General features: G+C 50.7%; 1 protein-coding gene across 1 annotated transcript in view; it reads left to right on the top strand.

Moving 5' to 3' along the window:
* LOC144602899 (pre-B-cell leukemia transcription factor 2-like) overlaps positions 1 to 1,048 on the top strand; it is a 26,746-nt gene extending 25,698 nt beyond the window's left edge. The window contains exon 5 of the mRNA XM_078416020.1: positions 839 to 1,048. Within this exon, the coding sequence (XP_078272146.1) occupies positions 839 to 931 (93 nt within the window). The 3' untranslated portion in view covers positions 932 to 1,048. The remainder of the gene's footprint in view (positions 1 to 838) is intronic.
* Positions 1,049 to 16,982: the final 15,934 nt, after the last annotated feature.

Raw genomic sequence — 16,982 nt, 5'->3', positions numbered from 1 at the left:
ACATGGGTGGGCTTGGATCTAGTCACGGGTGGTCTGAGATCAACCATGAGTAGGATTGGATCTAGCCATGAGTGGGATTGGATCTGACCATGGGTGGCATTGGCTCTAGCCCTGGGTGGGATTGGATCAGGTCATGGTCGGGATGAGATCGGGACATGGGTGGGATTGGATCAGATCATTGGTTGGGATTGGGCCTGACCCTGGGTGGTGTTATGTCTGACCATGGGTGGGATTGGATCAGATCATGGTTGGGAAGGGATCTGGACATGGGTGGGATTGGAGCAGGACATGGGTGGGCTTAGATCTAGCCAGGGTTGGATTTGGATCTGACCATGGGTAGGGTTTGGGTCTAGATATGGGTTGGATTGGATCTGCCCATGGGTGTGATTGGATCAGGCCATTGTTTGGGGTGGGGATGTGGACACGGGTGGACTTAGATCTAGTCGTGGATGGGATTGGATCAGGTCATTGGTTGGGATGGGATCTGGGCATGGGCGGGCTTAGATCTAGTCGTGGAAGTGATTGGGTCTAGTCATGGGTTGGGATTGGATCTGACCATGGGTGGGATTGGATCAGGTCATTGGTTGGGATGTGATCTGGGCATGGGCGGGCTTAGATCTCACCGTGGACAGGGTAGGGTCTGATCAATGGGTGGGATTTGGATCTGGTCATTGGACGGGATTGGATTTGGCCGTGGGTGGACTTGGGTCTGGCCACGTTAAGGCTCGTATTTGGGCCCTCGGCCTTTGTCACCTCTCCCTCGGCCTCCAGTTTCTGACCCTGTTTAACCACCCCCCTCCCCCTCTCTTCCCCCCCCCCCCCACCCACCCCGCCCCAGGCTAACGGAGGCTGGCAAGATGCAGCGACCCCATCCTCCGTGACATCGCCGACAGAAGGCCCCGGCAGTGTTCACTCGGACACCTCCAACTGATCTCCGCGGGGCCGATGGAGCCCACTCGCTGGACTGCTCCAGCATTGGCCAGCGCGGACGCAGCAGAGAGAGGCGAGAGGAAGAACGCTCGTGTCGGGGGGTGGGACGGGGGTCGGGGGTCGGGGGTGGGAGTGGGTTGCCCGTTGATACTAATCTATCTCCTGGTGTGTTCCACTGCAAAACCCCGGGCCTCAGTGTGCAGAGGGAGGGAGGGGTGGTGGGCAGATAGTGAGGGGAGGGGAGGGGACGGGTTTAGTCTCGAAACCAGCAGAGAGATGGAACTTCCCAGCCCATATCAACATGCCTGCTCCCTCTCCCCTTCTCCCCCTCTCACCTTCTCCCCCTCCCTCCCTTTCTCCCTCCCTCACCTCTCTCTCCCTCTCTCCTTCCTTTCTCTTCCCCTTTCCCTCGCTCCCCCCCTTCTCTCTCTCTCTCTCCCTCCCCCGCTTTCCCTCTCCCCCTCTCCTTTCTCGTCCTCCCTTTCTCGTCCTCTATTTCTCTCTCTCCCCATCTTCCTTCACCTCCTCTTTCTTGCTCTTTTTTTCTCACGCCCCCCTCCCTCTCTCTTCTCGTGCCTCTACCTTTCTCGAAACCCTTCTTGTTTTCCCGTTCTCTTACCTTTCTCCCTTTCTCTCTCTATCTCTCTATCTCTCTCTCTCTCTCGCTCTGTCTCTCTGCCGCTCCTGTCTCTCTGCCCGCTCTCCTCTCCCCTCTCCCGCCCTCCCTCGCCCCCTGCCCTCTCTCGTTCCAGCTTCCTCCTCTCCCCCATCTTGCTGACTCCCTCTCACCAGTCTGTCGTGTCAGATGTGAGCAGACTTTCCTCTGGATGTAGTTGTTATTTGTCCAAAGGCGCAGGCCTCACCTGTATCCTGGGTCCGTTTTGAGTGACTAATGAAGCCAAAGATTGTCTTTATCGGTTGTGCGCGTCTGATTATGTGAGTGTGTCTGTGTGTGTGTGTGTGTGTGTGTGTGTGTGTGTGTGCATGTGAGTGCGTGTGAGTGTGTGTGTGTGTGCGTGCGTGACTGTGCGTCTATGTGACTGTGGGATGCATGCAGGTGTGTGACTGTGGGCGTGTGCATGTGTGTCTGCGTGTGTCGTGTGTGTGTGGTGTATGAGGGTGCACTTTAGCGTGGAACATCACGAAGATTTGTGCATCTTTCGCATTATGTATGTATTGCGTGTGTGATGTTGGCACATGTGCACATTTCTTTGCGTGTGCAGTGCGTCTTTTTTGCATATAGCATGTGTGTGTGTGTCCTGATGAGTGTGCATGTGTGTGTATCTGTGTGTATGTGTATGCTTGTGTTTGTGAGGTGCCTGTCCGTATGTATGTCTTCGTGGTGTGTGTATGTGTGTAGGGGTCTGTATGTGTGTAGGCGGGTGTGTGTATGTGTGTAGGGGTCTGTATGTGTGTAGGCGTGGTGCATGTATGTGTGTAGGGGTCTGTATGTGTGTAGGCGTGGTGTGTGTATGTGTGTCTGGGTGTGTGAACGGTGCTGTGCGCGTTTGTGTGGTGTGTGTATGTGTGTAAGGGTCAGTATGTGTGTATGCGTGGTGTGTGTATGTGTGTAAGGGTCAGTATGTGTGTATGCGTGGTGTGTGTATGTGTGTCTGGGTGTTTATATGCATGCGCGTATGTATGTGTGGTGTGTGTGTCTGTGTAGGTGAGGGTTGAATTGACCAACGCTGGGGGAGCAACTCAGTGGGGGGAGGGAGGGATAGGGATAAGATCCCTCCATGAACCAGCAGGGGCCTCGATGGTGCCGAACGGCCACGTAGAAATGTGAGCAGAATGGGTCGGAAAGCCTGGTATCATCCAGTGTCTCTCTTCCCTCCCTGTGTCCCGCTCATTGAGGCCCAGGATTCGGGAAGGGGGAAAGGCCGATATTCCAGAACGTGAATCTACTGCCTCCTCTCCCCCTCCTAGCAACCCCCTCCCTCACCCTCCCTCTCCCCTCCCTCTCCCCTCCCTCTCCCCTCCCTCTCCCCTCCCCTCTCCCCTCCCCTCTCCCCCCTATGTCCAGTCGCAGGTCACACACAATAATCCTCTCTGTTCATTGTTGGGATATTTTGGGGGCTCTCTCTTGATCTGAGGTGAATACCCCATTTGGGGTTTTTTTTTTTACACACGTTTTGTTCTGACGAGGGGGGGGGTGGGGAGGAGGGAAAAAAAAGGGTCGTGGGAGGCGGGAGGGCGTGGAATAGGGTTCGGGGTACATCGGCGTGGGTTTTAACGGGGCAGTTCAGGTGAGAGAGCTCTTTTTATATATCTACCTCTCTCTCACAATCTCTCTCACACACTCTCTCTCTCTCCCTCTCCCTCCTCTCTCTTCTCTCTCTCTCCTCACGCTCTCTCTCTCCCCCTCTCTCTCTCTCTCTCTCCTCCCCCTCCTCTCTCTCTCCCCCTCTCTCCCTCCCTCTCTCTTTCTCTCTCTCCTCTTTCCCTCGCTTTCTCTCCCTCCTCCCTCCTCTCTCTCTCTCTCTCTCTCTCTCTCTCTCTCTCTCTCTCTCTCTCTCTCTCTCTCTCTCTCTCTCTCTCTCTCCTCTCTCTCTCTCTCTCCTCTCTCTCTCTCTCTCTCTCTCTCTCTCTCTCTCTCTCTCTCTCTCTCTCTCTCTTCTCTCTCTCTCTCTCTCTCTCTTTCCCTCGCTTTCTCTTTCTCCTCTCTCCCTCTATCTCTCTCTCTCTCTCTCCTCTCTCCCTCTATCTCTCTTTTTCCCTTTCTCTCTCTCTCTCTCTCTCTCTCTCTCTACATTCTCTCTGCTGCACAGTGGAGACTGGGGTTTTCACAGTGACGTTTTTAACACTGTGGTGTAGAAGTGCCATCTCAAAGGCACGGTGTATATACTGTAGAAAGAAGTATTTGTACATGATTAGCCAATCAAAAAAAAATAATAAAAAACGGCTTTATTACCTCATAGCAGCTCATATAAAGAAAATAGAATTACTACATGTTTTACCAGTTTTAGAGTGCTTACATACTACCTCTAACATTCACATAGAACTATTTTTCTCTTAATTCACTTTTCTTTTGTTTTCCTTTTGTAAAATGTTTTTTTTTTTTTTTTTAAAGTCAGCGCAAAATTGCAGTGTGTGAGAATTTTTTGTTGTTTTTAACGCTGGCAAAATATAAGGTTTCGACACGGTTGGGTCGAGCTGCTGCCTCACGGCGCTGGGTTCCAACCAGTGCCGCCCGCGCCGGGGATTGTACGTTCTCCCTGGGTTCTCCTGTCTCCTCCCCGCCCGTGCTCCACAAAGACGTGCGGGCTTCTAGGTTGATCAGCTTCGGTAAAACATTGGTTGAAAATTGTCCCCGGGTTTCTTGGACGATCGCTGCGGTCGGCCCGGACTCCATGGTCTGTTCCTGCCCCTAAAAGTGTAAAGGTGCCGTGATCAATGCATTCTGCAATATTGACTTAGGAGGAAGGGTTTGCGGGGGGAGAGTCAGGCTGATTGTTTTGTGATCGCGCGCGACCTTTTGTAAATCGAGAGACCATTTCTTTAAAAAAAAACAGTTGTTGAAACCTACTTGTAGGGTCTCTGAACTTGAAGGGGGGGTGGAGGGGGGGGAGGATCGAGGTAGATTTGAGTTACGATTTTGGTCGATTGTTTCAGCATCCATTTACTGTCCTCCCAAGGTATGTGCTGTTGGAAAAAGGCTGTGTTTTGGGTTGTGTGTGTGTGTGTATGTGTCAACGGCTTAAAAGATTGTGCGCCTGCCCCTTTAAGGTTCACCGTCGCTCGCCTTTAACTGGGGACGGGGCAAACAGGGAGGGAAAGGGGTTCTAGCCTAGCTTGCCCATCCCCACGCAATCGTTGCCCATTGTATGATGTGGTCGTAGGGAGAGAGGAGGGGTTTAGGGATTAGGGCGGCAGACGGTGGCACAGCTGGTGGAGCCGTGGCCTCACGGCGCCGGAGACACCGGTTCGATCCTGACCTCGGGCGCTGTCTGCGCGCGCGTGTGTGGGCGCGCGCGCGGAGTTTGCACGTTCTCCCTGTGATCGCGTCTGTTTCTTCTGGGTGCTCTGCTTCCCTCCCACATCCCAAAGACGCGCAGGTTTGCGGGACCGGACGAGAAAGCGGGATAGCGTAGAACTAGTGTGTTTGGCGAGGTGATCGATGGTCGGTGTGGACCCGGTGGGCCGAAGGGCCTGTTTGCCTGCTGTATCTCTAGAGAGAAGGAGCCACCAACACGAACTGGTGTGGGCCAGGAGCGGTAGAATTGACAGGAATGCTGGGGAGAATAGCTCATCTGCTCATCTGCAGAGGCCATTGTTGGTGTTTATCCCAGCCAGGGCTACACCCGTCGAGGGCGACACAACCAACTATTACTGGGCCTAAACCTGTCCCACAGAGAGTGCCCGACACTCGAAATTAGATTGCGGAGGCGTGAAATGGTCTTTTGGCAGGGAGGGAGTGAAATGTGGTGAGTTGGCCAAGTCGGGTGAGATGCCCCACCCCCACCCCCACCCTCTGGGGAAATATTGGGAGGGGGGAAGAGTGTGTGAGCTTGTTCCCACCCTACCCCCAACCCCACCCCAATCCCAGTCCGACACAAAGTTGGGAAAATGGCGGATAGGGGTTGACATAAAATGGCCGACATAAAATGGCTGCCGCTCTTCAGATGCCTTACAAGGAGAACTGAACCGTCCTGAGACCTTGAACCTCTCCTTCCACAACCCGACGAGCGGAAACCTTAAGGGAGGGCGGCAGGGGGTGGGGAGTTGAGGCACGAGGCTTCCCCCTGGGTGGGGGCACATTGGATTTGAACATTGCAACAACTCAGACTCCATTGTCGGATTAGATACGAAACTCTGGATGGTTTCTGATTGTTATTTTTGAAATCTTTTTTTTTCTGTTTAGCCGATATTTCTTTCCCTCTTGTTTCAATGTACGCTCTTGTTATGCTTTTACGATATGAATGTGCACATATTTTTTTTGTGGTTAAGTAAATAAAAGGAAATGAGACAAAACAATTGGTCGTGGCCGAGAATGTGGTTCGGGCTTAAGTTACTGTGTAAACGCTTTATCCGCTCCGAATCGTGCTTGGAGGGACAGGACAGGTGGCACGGGGTGGGGTGTGGGAGGGGGGGGGGAATTAGGGGCAGCTACTGCCTTACAGCACCGGAGACCTGGGTTCGATCCTGGCCATGGGTGCCTGTCTGCGCGGAGTTTGTAAGTTCTCGCCGGGACCTGCGTGGGTTTTCTCCGGGTGCTTCGGTTTCATATCATATCATATCATATATATACAGCCGGAAACAGGCCTTTTCGGCCCACCAAGTCCGTGCCGCCCAGCGATCCCCGTACATTAACACTATCCTACACCCACTAGGGACAATTTTTTACATTTACCCAGCCAATTAACCTACATACCTGTACGTCTTTGGAGTGTGGGAGGAAACCGAAGATCTCGGAGAAAACCCACGCAGGTCACGGGGAGAACGTACAAACTCCTTACAGTGCAGCACCCGTAGTCAGGATCGAACCTGAGTCTCCGGTGCTGCATTCGCTGTAAAGCAGCAACTCTACCGCTGCGCTACCGCTTCCTCCCACACTCCAAAGACGTGCAGGTTTTGTAGGTGAATTGGCTTGGTATAAAAATGTTAACAATTGTCCGTAGTGTAGGATAGTGCTGGTGTGCAGCGATCGCTGGCCGGCATGGACTCGGTGGGCCGAAGGGCCTGCTTCCGCGCCGTATCTCTATGCCAAACTAGACGAAATTAAACTAAATGCTGGCCCTGGGGTGGGTCTTTGTGGCATCTGGCCACATCCCTTTCCCCCCCCCCCACCACCAATCCCTTCCGTCCGCCCCATCCACCCCTCTCCACCTCCAAGCCGGCCTACAAACCCCCTCCTCCCCACCGGCTCCTGCCCTGAGTAGGGGTATCTAACGGGGGAGAGAGGGCAAAGAGGGGGGAGGTCTCCAATTCAATTGGGGGCATCCTTTGGTGCCTATTGTATTGTAAAGTTGATGTGGGGTTAGGAGGGAGGGATAGATCAGCCCTGATTGAATGGCGGACAGGCATGATGGGCCGAATGGCCTAATTCTGCTCCGAGAACCTATGAACTTATAAAAACATGGGTGGGTGACATTTTGGGTCGGGACCTACTTCCTAATGAACCCTCTCCCCCGCATTCCCTCTCTCTCTACCTCCACCCCTGTCATCCTGTCGGTTCGTAAGTTCTAGGAGCAGAATAAGGCCATTCGGCCCATCAAGTCTACTCCGCCATTCAATCATAAAGTCTGGCCTATCTCTCCCTCCCAACCCCTTCCTCCTGCCTTCTCCCCATAACCCCTGACACCCGCACGAATCAAGAATCTATCGATCTCTGCCTTAAACATATCCACTGACTTGGCCTCCACAGCCTTCTGTGGCAAAGAATTCCACAGATTCACCACCCTCTGACTGAAGAAATTCCTCCTCATCTCCTTCCTGAAAGAACGTCCTTTAATTCTGAGCTATGATGTCTAGTCCTAGACTCTCCCACTAGTGGAAACATCCTCTCCATATCCGCTCACTGTTCGGTACGTTTCAATGAGGTTCCCCCCCCTCATTCTAAACTCCAGCGTGTACAGGCCCAGTGCCGACAAACGCTCATCTTATGTTAACCCACTCATTCCTGGGATCGTTCTCAGTTCCGCTGTTTGCATCCATGTATCCCTTCGTTATCTCGACTTTGGAGAATGTTGAGAAGCTGTTTTTGCCAAAAGTTTGGTTCAATTTGTTTGACCTTTAAGATGACGTTTTTGTTAAAGGGTTTTTTCCGAGACCAGTGCGTTCTCATTCCAATGTTCTGCTGCCATTTTGTGCTACTACCTAACTAACCATGGTTGCTTTCAATAAACCTTATAGTTCCATCATGCTTTTACTGCCTTGTGTTGATTCTCCCTCCGGCCCGGAATCAGGTTCCAGAGAAAGACCTTCACCTTAACGAAGGAGATGAGGAGGAACTTATTTTAGCCGGAGGTGGTGTATCTGCAGAATTCATTGCCATCAGAGTTACCTTTAATAGACACAAAAGGCTGGAGTAACTCGGCGGACAGGCAGCATCTCTGGAGAGAAGGAATGGGGGACGTTTCTCCAGACTGGAGAAGGGTTTCGACCCGAAACGTCACCCATTCCTTCTCTCCAGAGATGCTGCCTGTCCCGCTGAGTTACTCCAGCTTTTTGTCCATCTTCAGTTTAAACCAGCATCTGCAGTTCCTTCCTACACAAGGCTTACCTTTAGAATGGAGATGAGGAGGAATTTCCTTTAACCAGAGGGTGGTGAATCTGTGGAACTCAGTGCCACAGACGGCTGTGGAGGCCAATTCAACGGGTATTTTTAAGGTTAAGGCACGGATTGACAGGCTCTTGATTGGTACGGGTGTCAGGGGTTATGGGGAGAATGGGGTTGAGAGGGAAAGATAGAGCAGCCATGATTGAATGGTGGAGTAGACTCGAGGGGCCGAATGGCCTAATTCCACTCCTTTGGACGAGGTGCTCCCATCCTGACCAGCGGGTAAAGGAGGTGAATCTGTGGAGTTCATTGCCACAGACGGCTGTGGAGGCCAAGTCTTTGGGTTTGGTTCAGTTTAGTTTACTGCATGTGTACTGAGGCGCAGTGAGAAGCTTTTGTTGCGTGCTAATTTGGGAATAACTGTGCATTGTTCCCTGAAGGTGGAATCTCATGTGGATAGGGTGGTGAAGAAGGCGTTTGGTATGCTTGCCTTTATAAATCAGAGCATCGAGTATAGAAGTTGGGATGTAATGTTAAAATTGTACAGGGCATTGGTGAGGCCGAATCTGGAGTTTGGTGTGCAGTTCTGGTCGCCAAATTATAGGAAGGATGTCGACAAAATGGAGAGGGTACAGAGGAGATTTACTAGAATGTTGCCTGGGTTTCAGCACTTAGGCTACAGAGAGAGGTTGAACAGGTTGGGTCTTTATTCTTTGGAGCGTAGAAGGTTGAGGGGGGACTTGATAGAGGTTTTTAAATTTTTGAGAGGGACGGACAGAGTTGACGTGGGTAGGCTTTTCCCTTTGAGAGTGGGGAAGATTCCAACAAGGGGACATAGCTTCAGAATTGAGGGACAAAAGTTTAGGGGTAACATGAGGGGGAACTTCTTTACTCAGAGGGTGGTGGCTGTATGGAATGGGCTTCCGGTGGAAGTGGTGGAGGCAGGCTCGATTTTATTATTTAAGAGTAAATTGGATAGGTATATGGATAAGAGGGGATTAGAGGGTTATGGTCTGAGTGCAGGTAGATGAGACTAGGTCAGGGAGAATGGTCGGCGTGGACTGGTAGGGCCGGACGGGCCTGTTTCCATGCTGTAGTTGTTATATGGTTATATGGTTAACCGGCCAACGGAAAGACTATAGACGATTACAATCGAGCCCTCTACAGTGTACAGACACGTGATGAAGGGAATAACATTTAGTGCAAGTAAAGTCTGATTAAAGATAGTGTGAGGGTCTCCAGTGAAGTAGATGGAAGCTTAGGACAACTCAATAGCTGCTGATGGGAGGTCAGGACTGTACTCTAGCTGATGAGAGGACCATTCAGTTGCCTGATAACAGCCGGGAAGAAACTGTCCCTGAATCTGGAGGTGTGCGTTTTCACACTTCTGTACCTCTTGCCTGATGGGAGAGGGGAGAAGAGGGAGTGGCCTGGTCCTTGATTATGCTGCTGGCCTTGCCGAGGCAGCGTGCGGTGTGGATGGAGTCGATGGACGGGTGAGGTTGGTCTGGGCTGCGTTTTTGACACATTCTCTTTTACACATTCCAGGATTGCTATTACCTTTAAAAAAGGGCAGTAAATATTTTACAAGCAAACAGAGTAAAACTACTGGAAGAAGGGTCTCGACCCGAAAAGTCAACCATTCCTTCTCTCCCGAGATGCTGCCTGACCCGCTGAGTTACTCCACCATTTTGTGTCCACCTTTGATTTAAACCAGCATCTGCAGTTTTTTTCCTACACATTTTGCCGCTCCACTGCGAAATCTCCTTAAGGTATGTAGGTTAATTGGCTGGGTAAATGTAAAAAATTGTCCCTAGTGGGTGTAGGATAGTGTTAATGTACGGGGATCACTGGGCGGCACGGACTTGGAGGGCCGAAAAGGCTTGTTTCCGGCTGTATATATATGATATGATATGATATGATATGTCAACTTTGAAGAAGTTCTCCTCCTCTCTCCAACGAGAGTTCAGCAGGAAGAAGGGTCTCGACCCAAAACGTCACCCGTTCCTTCTCTCCCGAGATGCTGCCTGACCCGCTGAGTTACTCCAGCATTTTGTGTCTACCTTCGATTTAAACCAGCATCTGCAGGTTTTTTTTTCCCTACAGAGTAAAACTACTGACTGCCCTGAGCATTAATCTGTCTTCGGCAATGACTGGGCTCCATTACATTTATTGGACATCTCTTCAAAGTGGACCGCACACGGCTTTATATCAAGAAAAGGCCTTGCATTAAAAAATGCCGCCCAACCCAGGCGTCTATTTGCGTGCTGGCCATAGAAGCAGATCTAAAATCACACATTGAAATCGCTCCACACTCTTAAAACCTCTATTCCTACCACAACATTTCTTACTTTAACTGTGATCTTCTGAAACTCCTCTCAGCTCTGCCCATATTTCCACTCCCTGCACCCAGAGACTAAGGTTAATTCCCGGAATGGCGGGACTGTCACATGTTGAAAGACTGGAGCGGCTAGGCTTGTATACACTGGAATTTAGAAGGATGAGAGGGGATCTTATCGAAACGTATATGATTATTAAGGGGTTGGACACGTTAGAGGCAGGAAACATGTTCCCAATGTTGGGGGAGTCCAGAACAGTTTAAGAATAAGGGGTAGGCCATTTAGAACGGAGATGAGGAAAAACTTTTTCAGTCAGAGAGTTGTAAATCTGTGGAATTCACTGCCTCAGAAGGCAGTGGAGGCCAATTCTCTAAATGCATTCAAGAGAGAGCTCGATAGAGCTCTTAAGGATAGCGGAGTCAGGGGGTATGGGGAGAAGGCAGGAACGGGGTACTGATTGAGAATGATCAGCCATGATCACATTGAATGGTGGTGCTGGCTAGAAGGGCCGAATGGCCTACTCCTGCACCTATTGTCTATAACCGACTATCTACCTCATTGGCGACCATTGGACTATCCTTGACCAGACTTTGCTGGCTTTACCTTGCACTAAACGTTATTCCCTCCTCCACTGCAAATGGCTGGATTGTAAGCGTGTATTGTCTTTCCGCTGACTGGGTTGCGGGCAACAAAGGCTTTTCACTGTACCTCGGTGCACGTGACAATAAACTGAACTAAAACTTTCTTCCTGCTGGGAAGAATTCCCGTGGGTCGTAAGGGGGGAGGTGGTGGGTGTAGGTTGGGCAGGGGCCAGGACAGAGGGGAGTCGGGAGTGCACGGAGGGTCAGGAAAACAAAAGCAAAATATCACAGGTCCAAGGTAAAGACTCGGTTTACTGACAGGAAACAAAAGTAGAAAGTGCTGCAGGAACTCAGCACAGTCTGGCAGCATCTGCGGAAGGAAATGGACGTTTCGGGTCGTGGTGGGTTGGGGCGGCACAGTGGCGCAGTGGTAGAGTTGCTGCCTCACAGCGTCAGGTTTGATCCTGACCATGGGTGCTGTCAGTACAGAGTTTGTACGTTCTCCCCGTGACCCGCATGGGATTTGTCCGGGTGCTCCGGTTTCCTCCCACACACCAAAGACGTTCAGGTTTGTAGGTTGATTGGCTTCTGTAAGTTGTCCTGAGAGTGGAAGGCAGAGTTTGTGTATGGGTGACTGGCCAGGGTGGACTCGGTGGGCCGAAGGGCCTGATTCCACGCTGCATCTCTAAACTAAACAAATAAAACGTCCTCGCCACACTAACCCTGCCAGGATCTTGCGCGCGCCAACCTAACCTGCAGACTTGAGCCCAATCTGATCTTTCCTCATTGAAAATCCTCCCCCCTTATTCCATTCCCACGACCTGTTCAGGAAGCACGAAGACACAAGACACTGCAGATGCTGGAATCATGCAACAAAACACAAAAGGCTGGAGGGTCTAAGGATGGAACGGTCGGCCGTTCTAAGGGTGGAATGTTCCAGTGGCTGAGGTTCTAAGGATGGAGTGATCTGGGCAGTGAGGTTCTAGGGGTAGAATGATCTGGGTCGTGAGATTCCAAGGATAGAGTTTTCTGGCGGTTGAGGTTCTAAGGAATGAATGGTCGGGGGGAAGAGGTTCTAAGGATGGAATGGTCTCGGTGGTGAGGATCTAAGGGTGGAATGGTCGGCACACTGATGTTCTAAGGATGGAATGGTCGGCACACTGATGTTCCAAGGATGGAATGGTCGTCACACTGATGATCCAAGGATGGAATGGTCCAGGAGGTGAGGTTCTAAGGGTGGAATGGTCCACACACTAAGGTTCTGATAGAATGGTCCAGTGGTTGAGGGGGGATTTCATTGAAACTTTCAGAATAATGAAAGGCATAAATAGAGTGGGTGTGGAAAGGATGTGTCAACTGGTGGGAGAGTCTACGACCAGAGGTCATAGCCTCAGAATTAAAGGGCGCTTTTGTCGAAAGGAGGTGAGGAGGAACTTCTTTAGTCAGAGGGTAGTTAATCTGTGGAACTCATTGCCACGGAGGGCTGTGGAGGCCAAGTCAGTGGATATAATTTGAAGGCAGAGATAGATGAATTCTTGATTAGAAAGTATGTCAAGGCTTATGGTGAGAAGGCAGGAAAATGGAGGAGATTCGATGGGCCGAATGGCCTAATTCTACTCCTATAACTTGTGCACTTGTTAATAATCTAGGAAATTAGGTTCCAAGGATGGAATGGTCCAACAGGTGAGGTTCTAAGGATGGAATAATCTGGGAAATGAGGTTCCAAGGATGGAATGGTGTAGCCAGTGAGGTTCCACGGATAGAATGGTCCAGGTGATGAGGTTCTGAGGCTGAAATGGCCCAGCAACACTACTCGCTGCGCCTCTCTGCCACTGTATCTTTTAGCTTGGGCCCCATTGTAGGACTTCAATTCAAAATCTCAGCCGGTAAATTGAAACAAAATCCTGCCCACCCCTTTAAGGGTGGAAGCACTCTTCCCTTTCAAGTTCTGAACAACTATCTACCTCTTTGATGACCCTCGGACTATCCTCTATCGGACTTTGCTGGCTTTACCTTGCACTAAACGTTTCTCATCTTCCCATCTCCGCACTTTTCCGCCTTCCACAGAGATTATTCCCTCCGCAACTTCCCCGGTCAACTCGTCCCTTCCAACCCAAACCACCCCATCCCCGGGTGCCTTCCACCGCAAACACAGAAGATGCAACACCTGTCCCTATACCTCCTCCCTTGACTCTGTCCAGGGAACCCAACAGTCCATTCAGGTGAGGCAGAGGTTCACGTGCACGTCCTCCAACCTCATCTACTGTATCTGCTGTTCAAGATGTGGGCTCTTGTACATCGGCGAGACCAAACGAGACTGGGCAATCATTTCGCTGAACACCTTCGCTCAGTCTGCCTGGACCTACCTGATCTCCCAGTTGCTAACCACTGTATTTCTCGCTCCCATTATCACACTGACCTTTCTGTCCTGGGCCTCCTCCATTGTCAGAGACCGGCCAAACAAAATTGGAGGAACAGCATCTCATATTTAGCTCGGGCAGCTTGCAGCCCAGTGGTATGAGTCTTGATTTCTCTTAACATCAAGTAACCCCGGCATTCCCTCTCTCTCCATCCCTCCCCCACCCACATCACATTAGTATTCAAGAGAGAGTTAGATATAACTCCTAGGGCTAACGGAAGCAAGGGATATGGGGAGAAAGCTGGGACGGGATACTGATCATGGATGATGAGCCATGATCATATTGAATTTGGCGCCAAGAACAGGAAAGCAGAGTATTACCTGAATGGTGGCCAATTAGGAAAAGGGGAAATGCAACGTGACCTGGGTGTCATGGTGCACCTGTCATTGAAAGTAGGCATGCAGGTGCAGCAGGCAGTGAAGAAAGCGAATGGTATGTTGGCATTCATAGCAAGAGGATTTGAGTATAGGAGCAGGGAGGTTCTGCTGCAGTTGTACATGGCCTTGGTGAGACCAGACCTGGAGTATTGTGTACAGTTTTGGTCTCTTAATCTGAGGAAAGACATTCTAGCCTTAGAGGGAGTACAGAGAAGGTTCACCAGATTGATCCCTGGGATGGCAGGACTTTCATATGAAGAAAGACTGGATAGACTAGGCTTATACTTGCTGGAATTTAGAAGACTGAGGGGGGATCTTATTGAAACATATAAAATTCTTAAGGGGTTGGAGAGGCTAGATGCGGGAAGATTGTTCCCGATGTTGGGGGAGTCCAGAACCAGGGGTCACAGCTTAAGGATAAGGGGGAAGTCTTTTAGGACCGAGATGAGAAAACATTTCTTCACACAGAGAGTGGTGAGTCTGTGGAATTCTCTGCCACAGAAGGTAGTTGAGGCCAGTTCATTGGCTATATTTAAGAGGGAGTTAGATGTGGCCCTTGTGGCTAAAGGCCGAATGGCCTCCCCCAGCACCTATTTTCTATGTTTCTATGAATGGCGGTGTTGGCTCGAAGGGCCGAATGGCCTCCTCCTGCGCCTATTTTCTATTTTTCTGTGCACCAGCTTCTCGTTTTCACCCAACAAACAAACAAACAATGGCATGTTTTCTTTATCATTGTCACTTTTTTGCATATCTTTTCAGTCACTGTTCTTTATCTCTCTACATCATCGTCCATATCTCTTGTATCCCCAATCCCTTGACCAGTCTGAAGAAGGGTCTCGACCCGAAACGTCACCCATTCCTTCCCTCCAGAGATGCTGCCTGACCTGCTGAGTTACTCCAGCTTTTTGTGTCTATCTTCGGTTTAAACCAGCATCTGCATTTCCTTTGTACATACTCCCTTACCATGTGGGCGGCACGGTAGCGCAGCGGTAGAGTTGCTGCTTTACAGCGAATGCAGCGCCGGAGACTCAGGTTCGATCCTGACTACGGGTGCTGCACTGTAAGGAGTTTGTACGTTCTCCCCGTGACCTGCGTGGGTTTTCTCCGAGATCTTCGGTTTCCTCCCACACTCCAAAGACGTACAGGTTAATTGGCTGGGTAAATGTAAAAAAAAAAAAATTGTCCCTAGTGGGTGTAGGATAGTGTTAATGTACGGGGATCGCTGGGCGGCGCGGACTTGGTGGGCCGAAAAGGCCTGTTTCCGGCTGTATATATATGATATGATATGATGATGTATCTGTACACTGTGATTGTAATCGTGTGCTGTCTTTCCGCTGACTGTTTGGCAGGCGACAAAAAGCTTTTCACTGTACCTCGGCACACGTGACAATAGCCTAAACGATACGATAAGGTGCAACTTTATTTATCCCAGGAGGGAAATTGATCTGCCAACAGTCATGCAACACAAGATACATGAAACATGAAATTAAAGTGATGAGTGGAAAGCATTGGGAATGTGCAAAGATTGGAGAGGGAGGAGGGGAGGGGGGGGAAGTCAGTCTCAGTTTACCCCACGACAGAAGGGGGAGGGGTTGTACAGTTTGACAGCCACAGGGAAGAAGGATCTCCTGTGGAGTTCTGTGCTGCATCTCGGTGGGACCAGTCTGTTGCTGAAGGTGCTCCTCAGGTTGACCAGTGTGTCATGGAGGGGGTGGGGCCAGGATGCTCCGCATCCTCCCCTCCGAGACCACCTCCCGTGCATCCAACTCCGACCCCAGGATGGCACCAGTCTTCCCGATGAAACTGAACTGAAGGCGGTTTATTCACAAAGTGCTGGAGTAACTCAGCAGGTCGGGCAGCATCTCGGGAGAGAAGGAATGGGTGACGTTTCGGGTCGAGACCCTTCTTCAGACTGATGTCAGGGGGGCGGGACAAAGGCAGGATATAGGTGGAATAAGAAAATAACTGCAGATGCTGGTACAAATCGATTTATTCACAAAATGCTGGAGTAACTCAGCAGGTCAGGCAGCATCTCGGGAGAGAAGGAATGGGTGACGTTTCGGGTCGAGACCCTTCTTCAGACTGATCTGATTAGGTGGAGACAGGAAGATAGAGGGATATCTGGGAAGGGGGAGGGGAAGGGAGGGAGAGAGGAACTATTTAAAGTTGGAGAATTCTATGTTCATACCACTGGGCTGCAAGCTGCCCAGGCGAAATATGAGGTGCTGTTCCTCCAATTTCCTGTGGGCTTCACTATGGCACTGAGGAGGCCCATGACAGAAAGGTCAGACTGGGAGTGGGAGGGGGAGTTAAAGTGCTCGGCCACCGGGAGATGAGCGGGCTCCCTCGTTATTTTGAGCGACACCACATTGCGACCCACGGTGGCGCGGCGGTAGAGTTGCCGCCTTACAGCGAATGCAGCGCCGGAGACCCGGGTTCGATCCCGACCACGGGTGCCGCCTGTACGGAGTTTGCACGTTCTCCCCGTGACCTGCGTGGAGGTTTTCTCCGAGATCTTCGGTTTCCTCCCACACTCCAAAGACGCGCAGGTTTGTAGGTTAATTGTAAATTGTCCCCAGTGTGTGTGGGATAGTGTTAGTGTGCTGACTCGGTGACCCGAAGGGCCTGTTTCCACGCTGCATCTCTGAACTGAACTAAACGAAACCATTGCGATCTCTCAGCCTCATTACAGTGAAATAAGATTTGATCGGTCCTCCCTCTAAATGCCGACAAGCGCTGATTAAAACCATTTAGATTTATATTCGGAGGGCGAGCACAAGGGAGGATACCCTTTTCTAATTTGGCTCCTATGAATATGTAATTAATCTAATTTCCATCTCTATTATCATTTAAAATCCTATAATCACCACACTTTACTGGTGTAATTGCTTTTTAATTAGCTGCTTTAATTGCCTTAATTGCTCTAGTCAAGGCTCTGACTGCTGCTTGGCACTAAATGCTCCGTAATTCATTCCATCTTCCTGCTGCGGTTTTGTTCCAGTCCTGCCCTTCCTCTCCTCCCTTCCTACCCTCTCCTCCCTCCCTCCCTGCTCCCTCCTCTCCCTATACACGCCCCTTCTGCCCCCTCCACCTCTCCTCCCCCCTCTACCCGC

This window comes from Rhinoraja longicauda, chromosome 19 (assembly GCF_053455715.1).
Source record: "Rhinoraja longicauda isolate Sanriku21f chromosome 19, sRhiLon1.1, whole genome shotgun sequence".
Taxonomy (NCBI): domain Eukaryota; kingdom Metazoa; phylum Chordata; class Chondrichthyes; order Rajiformes; family Arhynchobatidae; genus Rhinoraja; species Rhinoraja longicauda.
The sequence above is the reverse complement of the archived record's forward strand: the minus strand, read 5'-3'. Positions and strand labels throughout refer to the sequence as shown.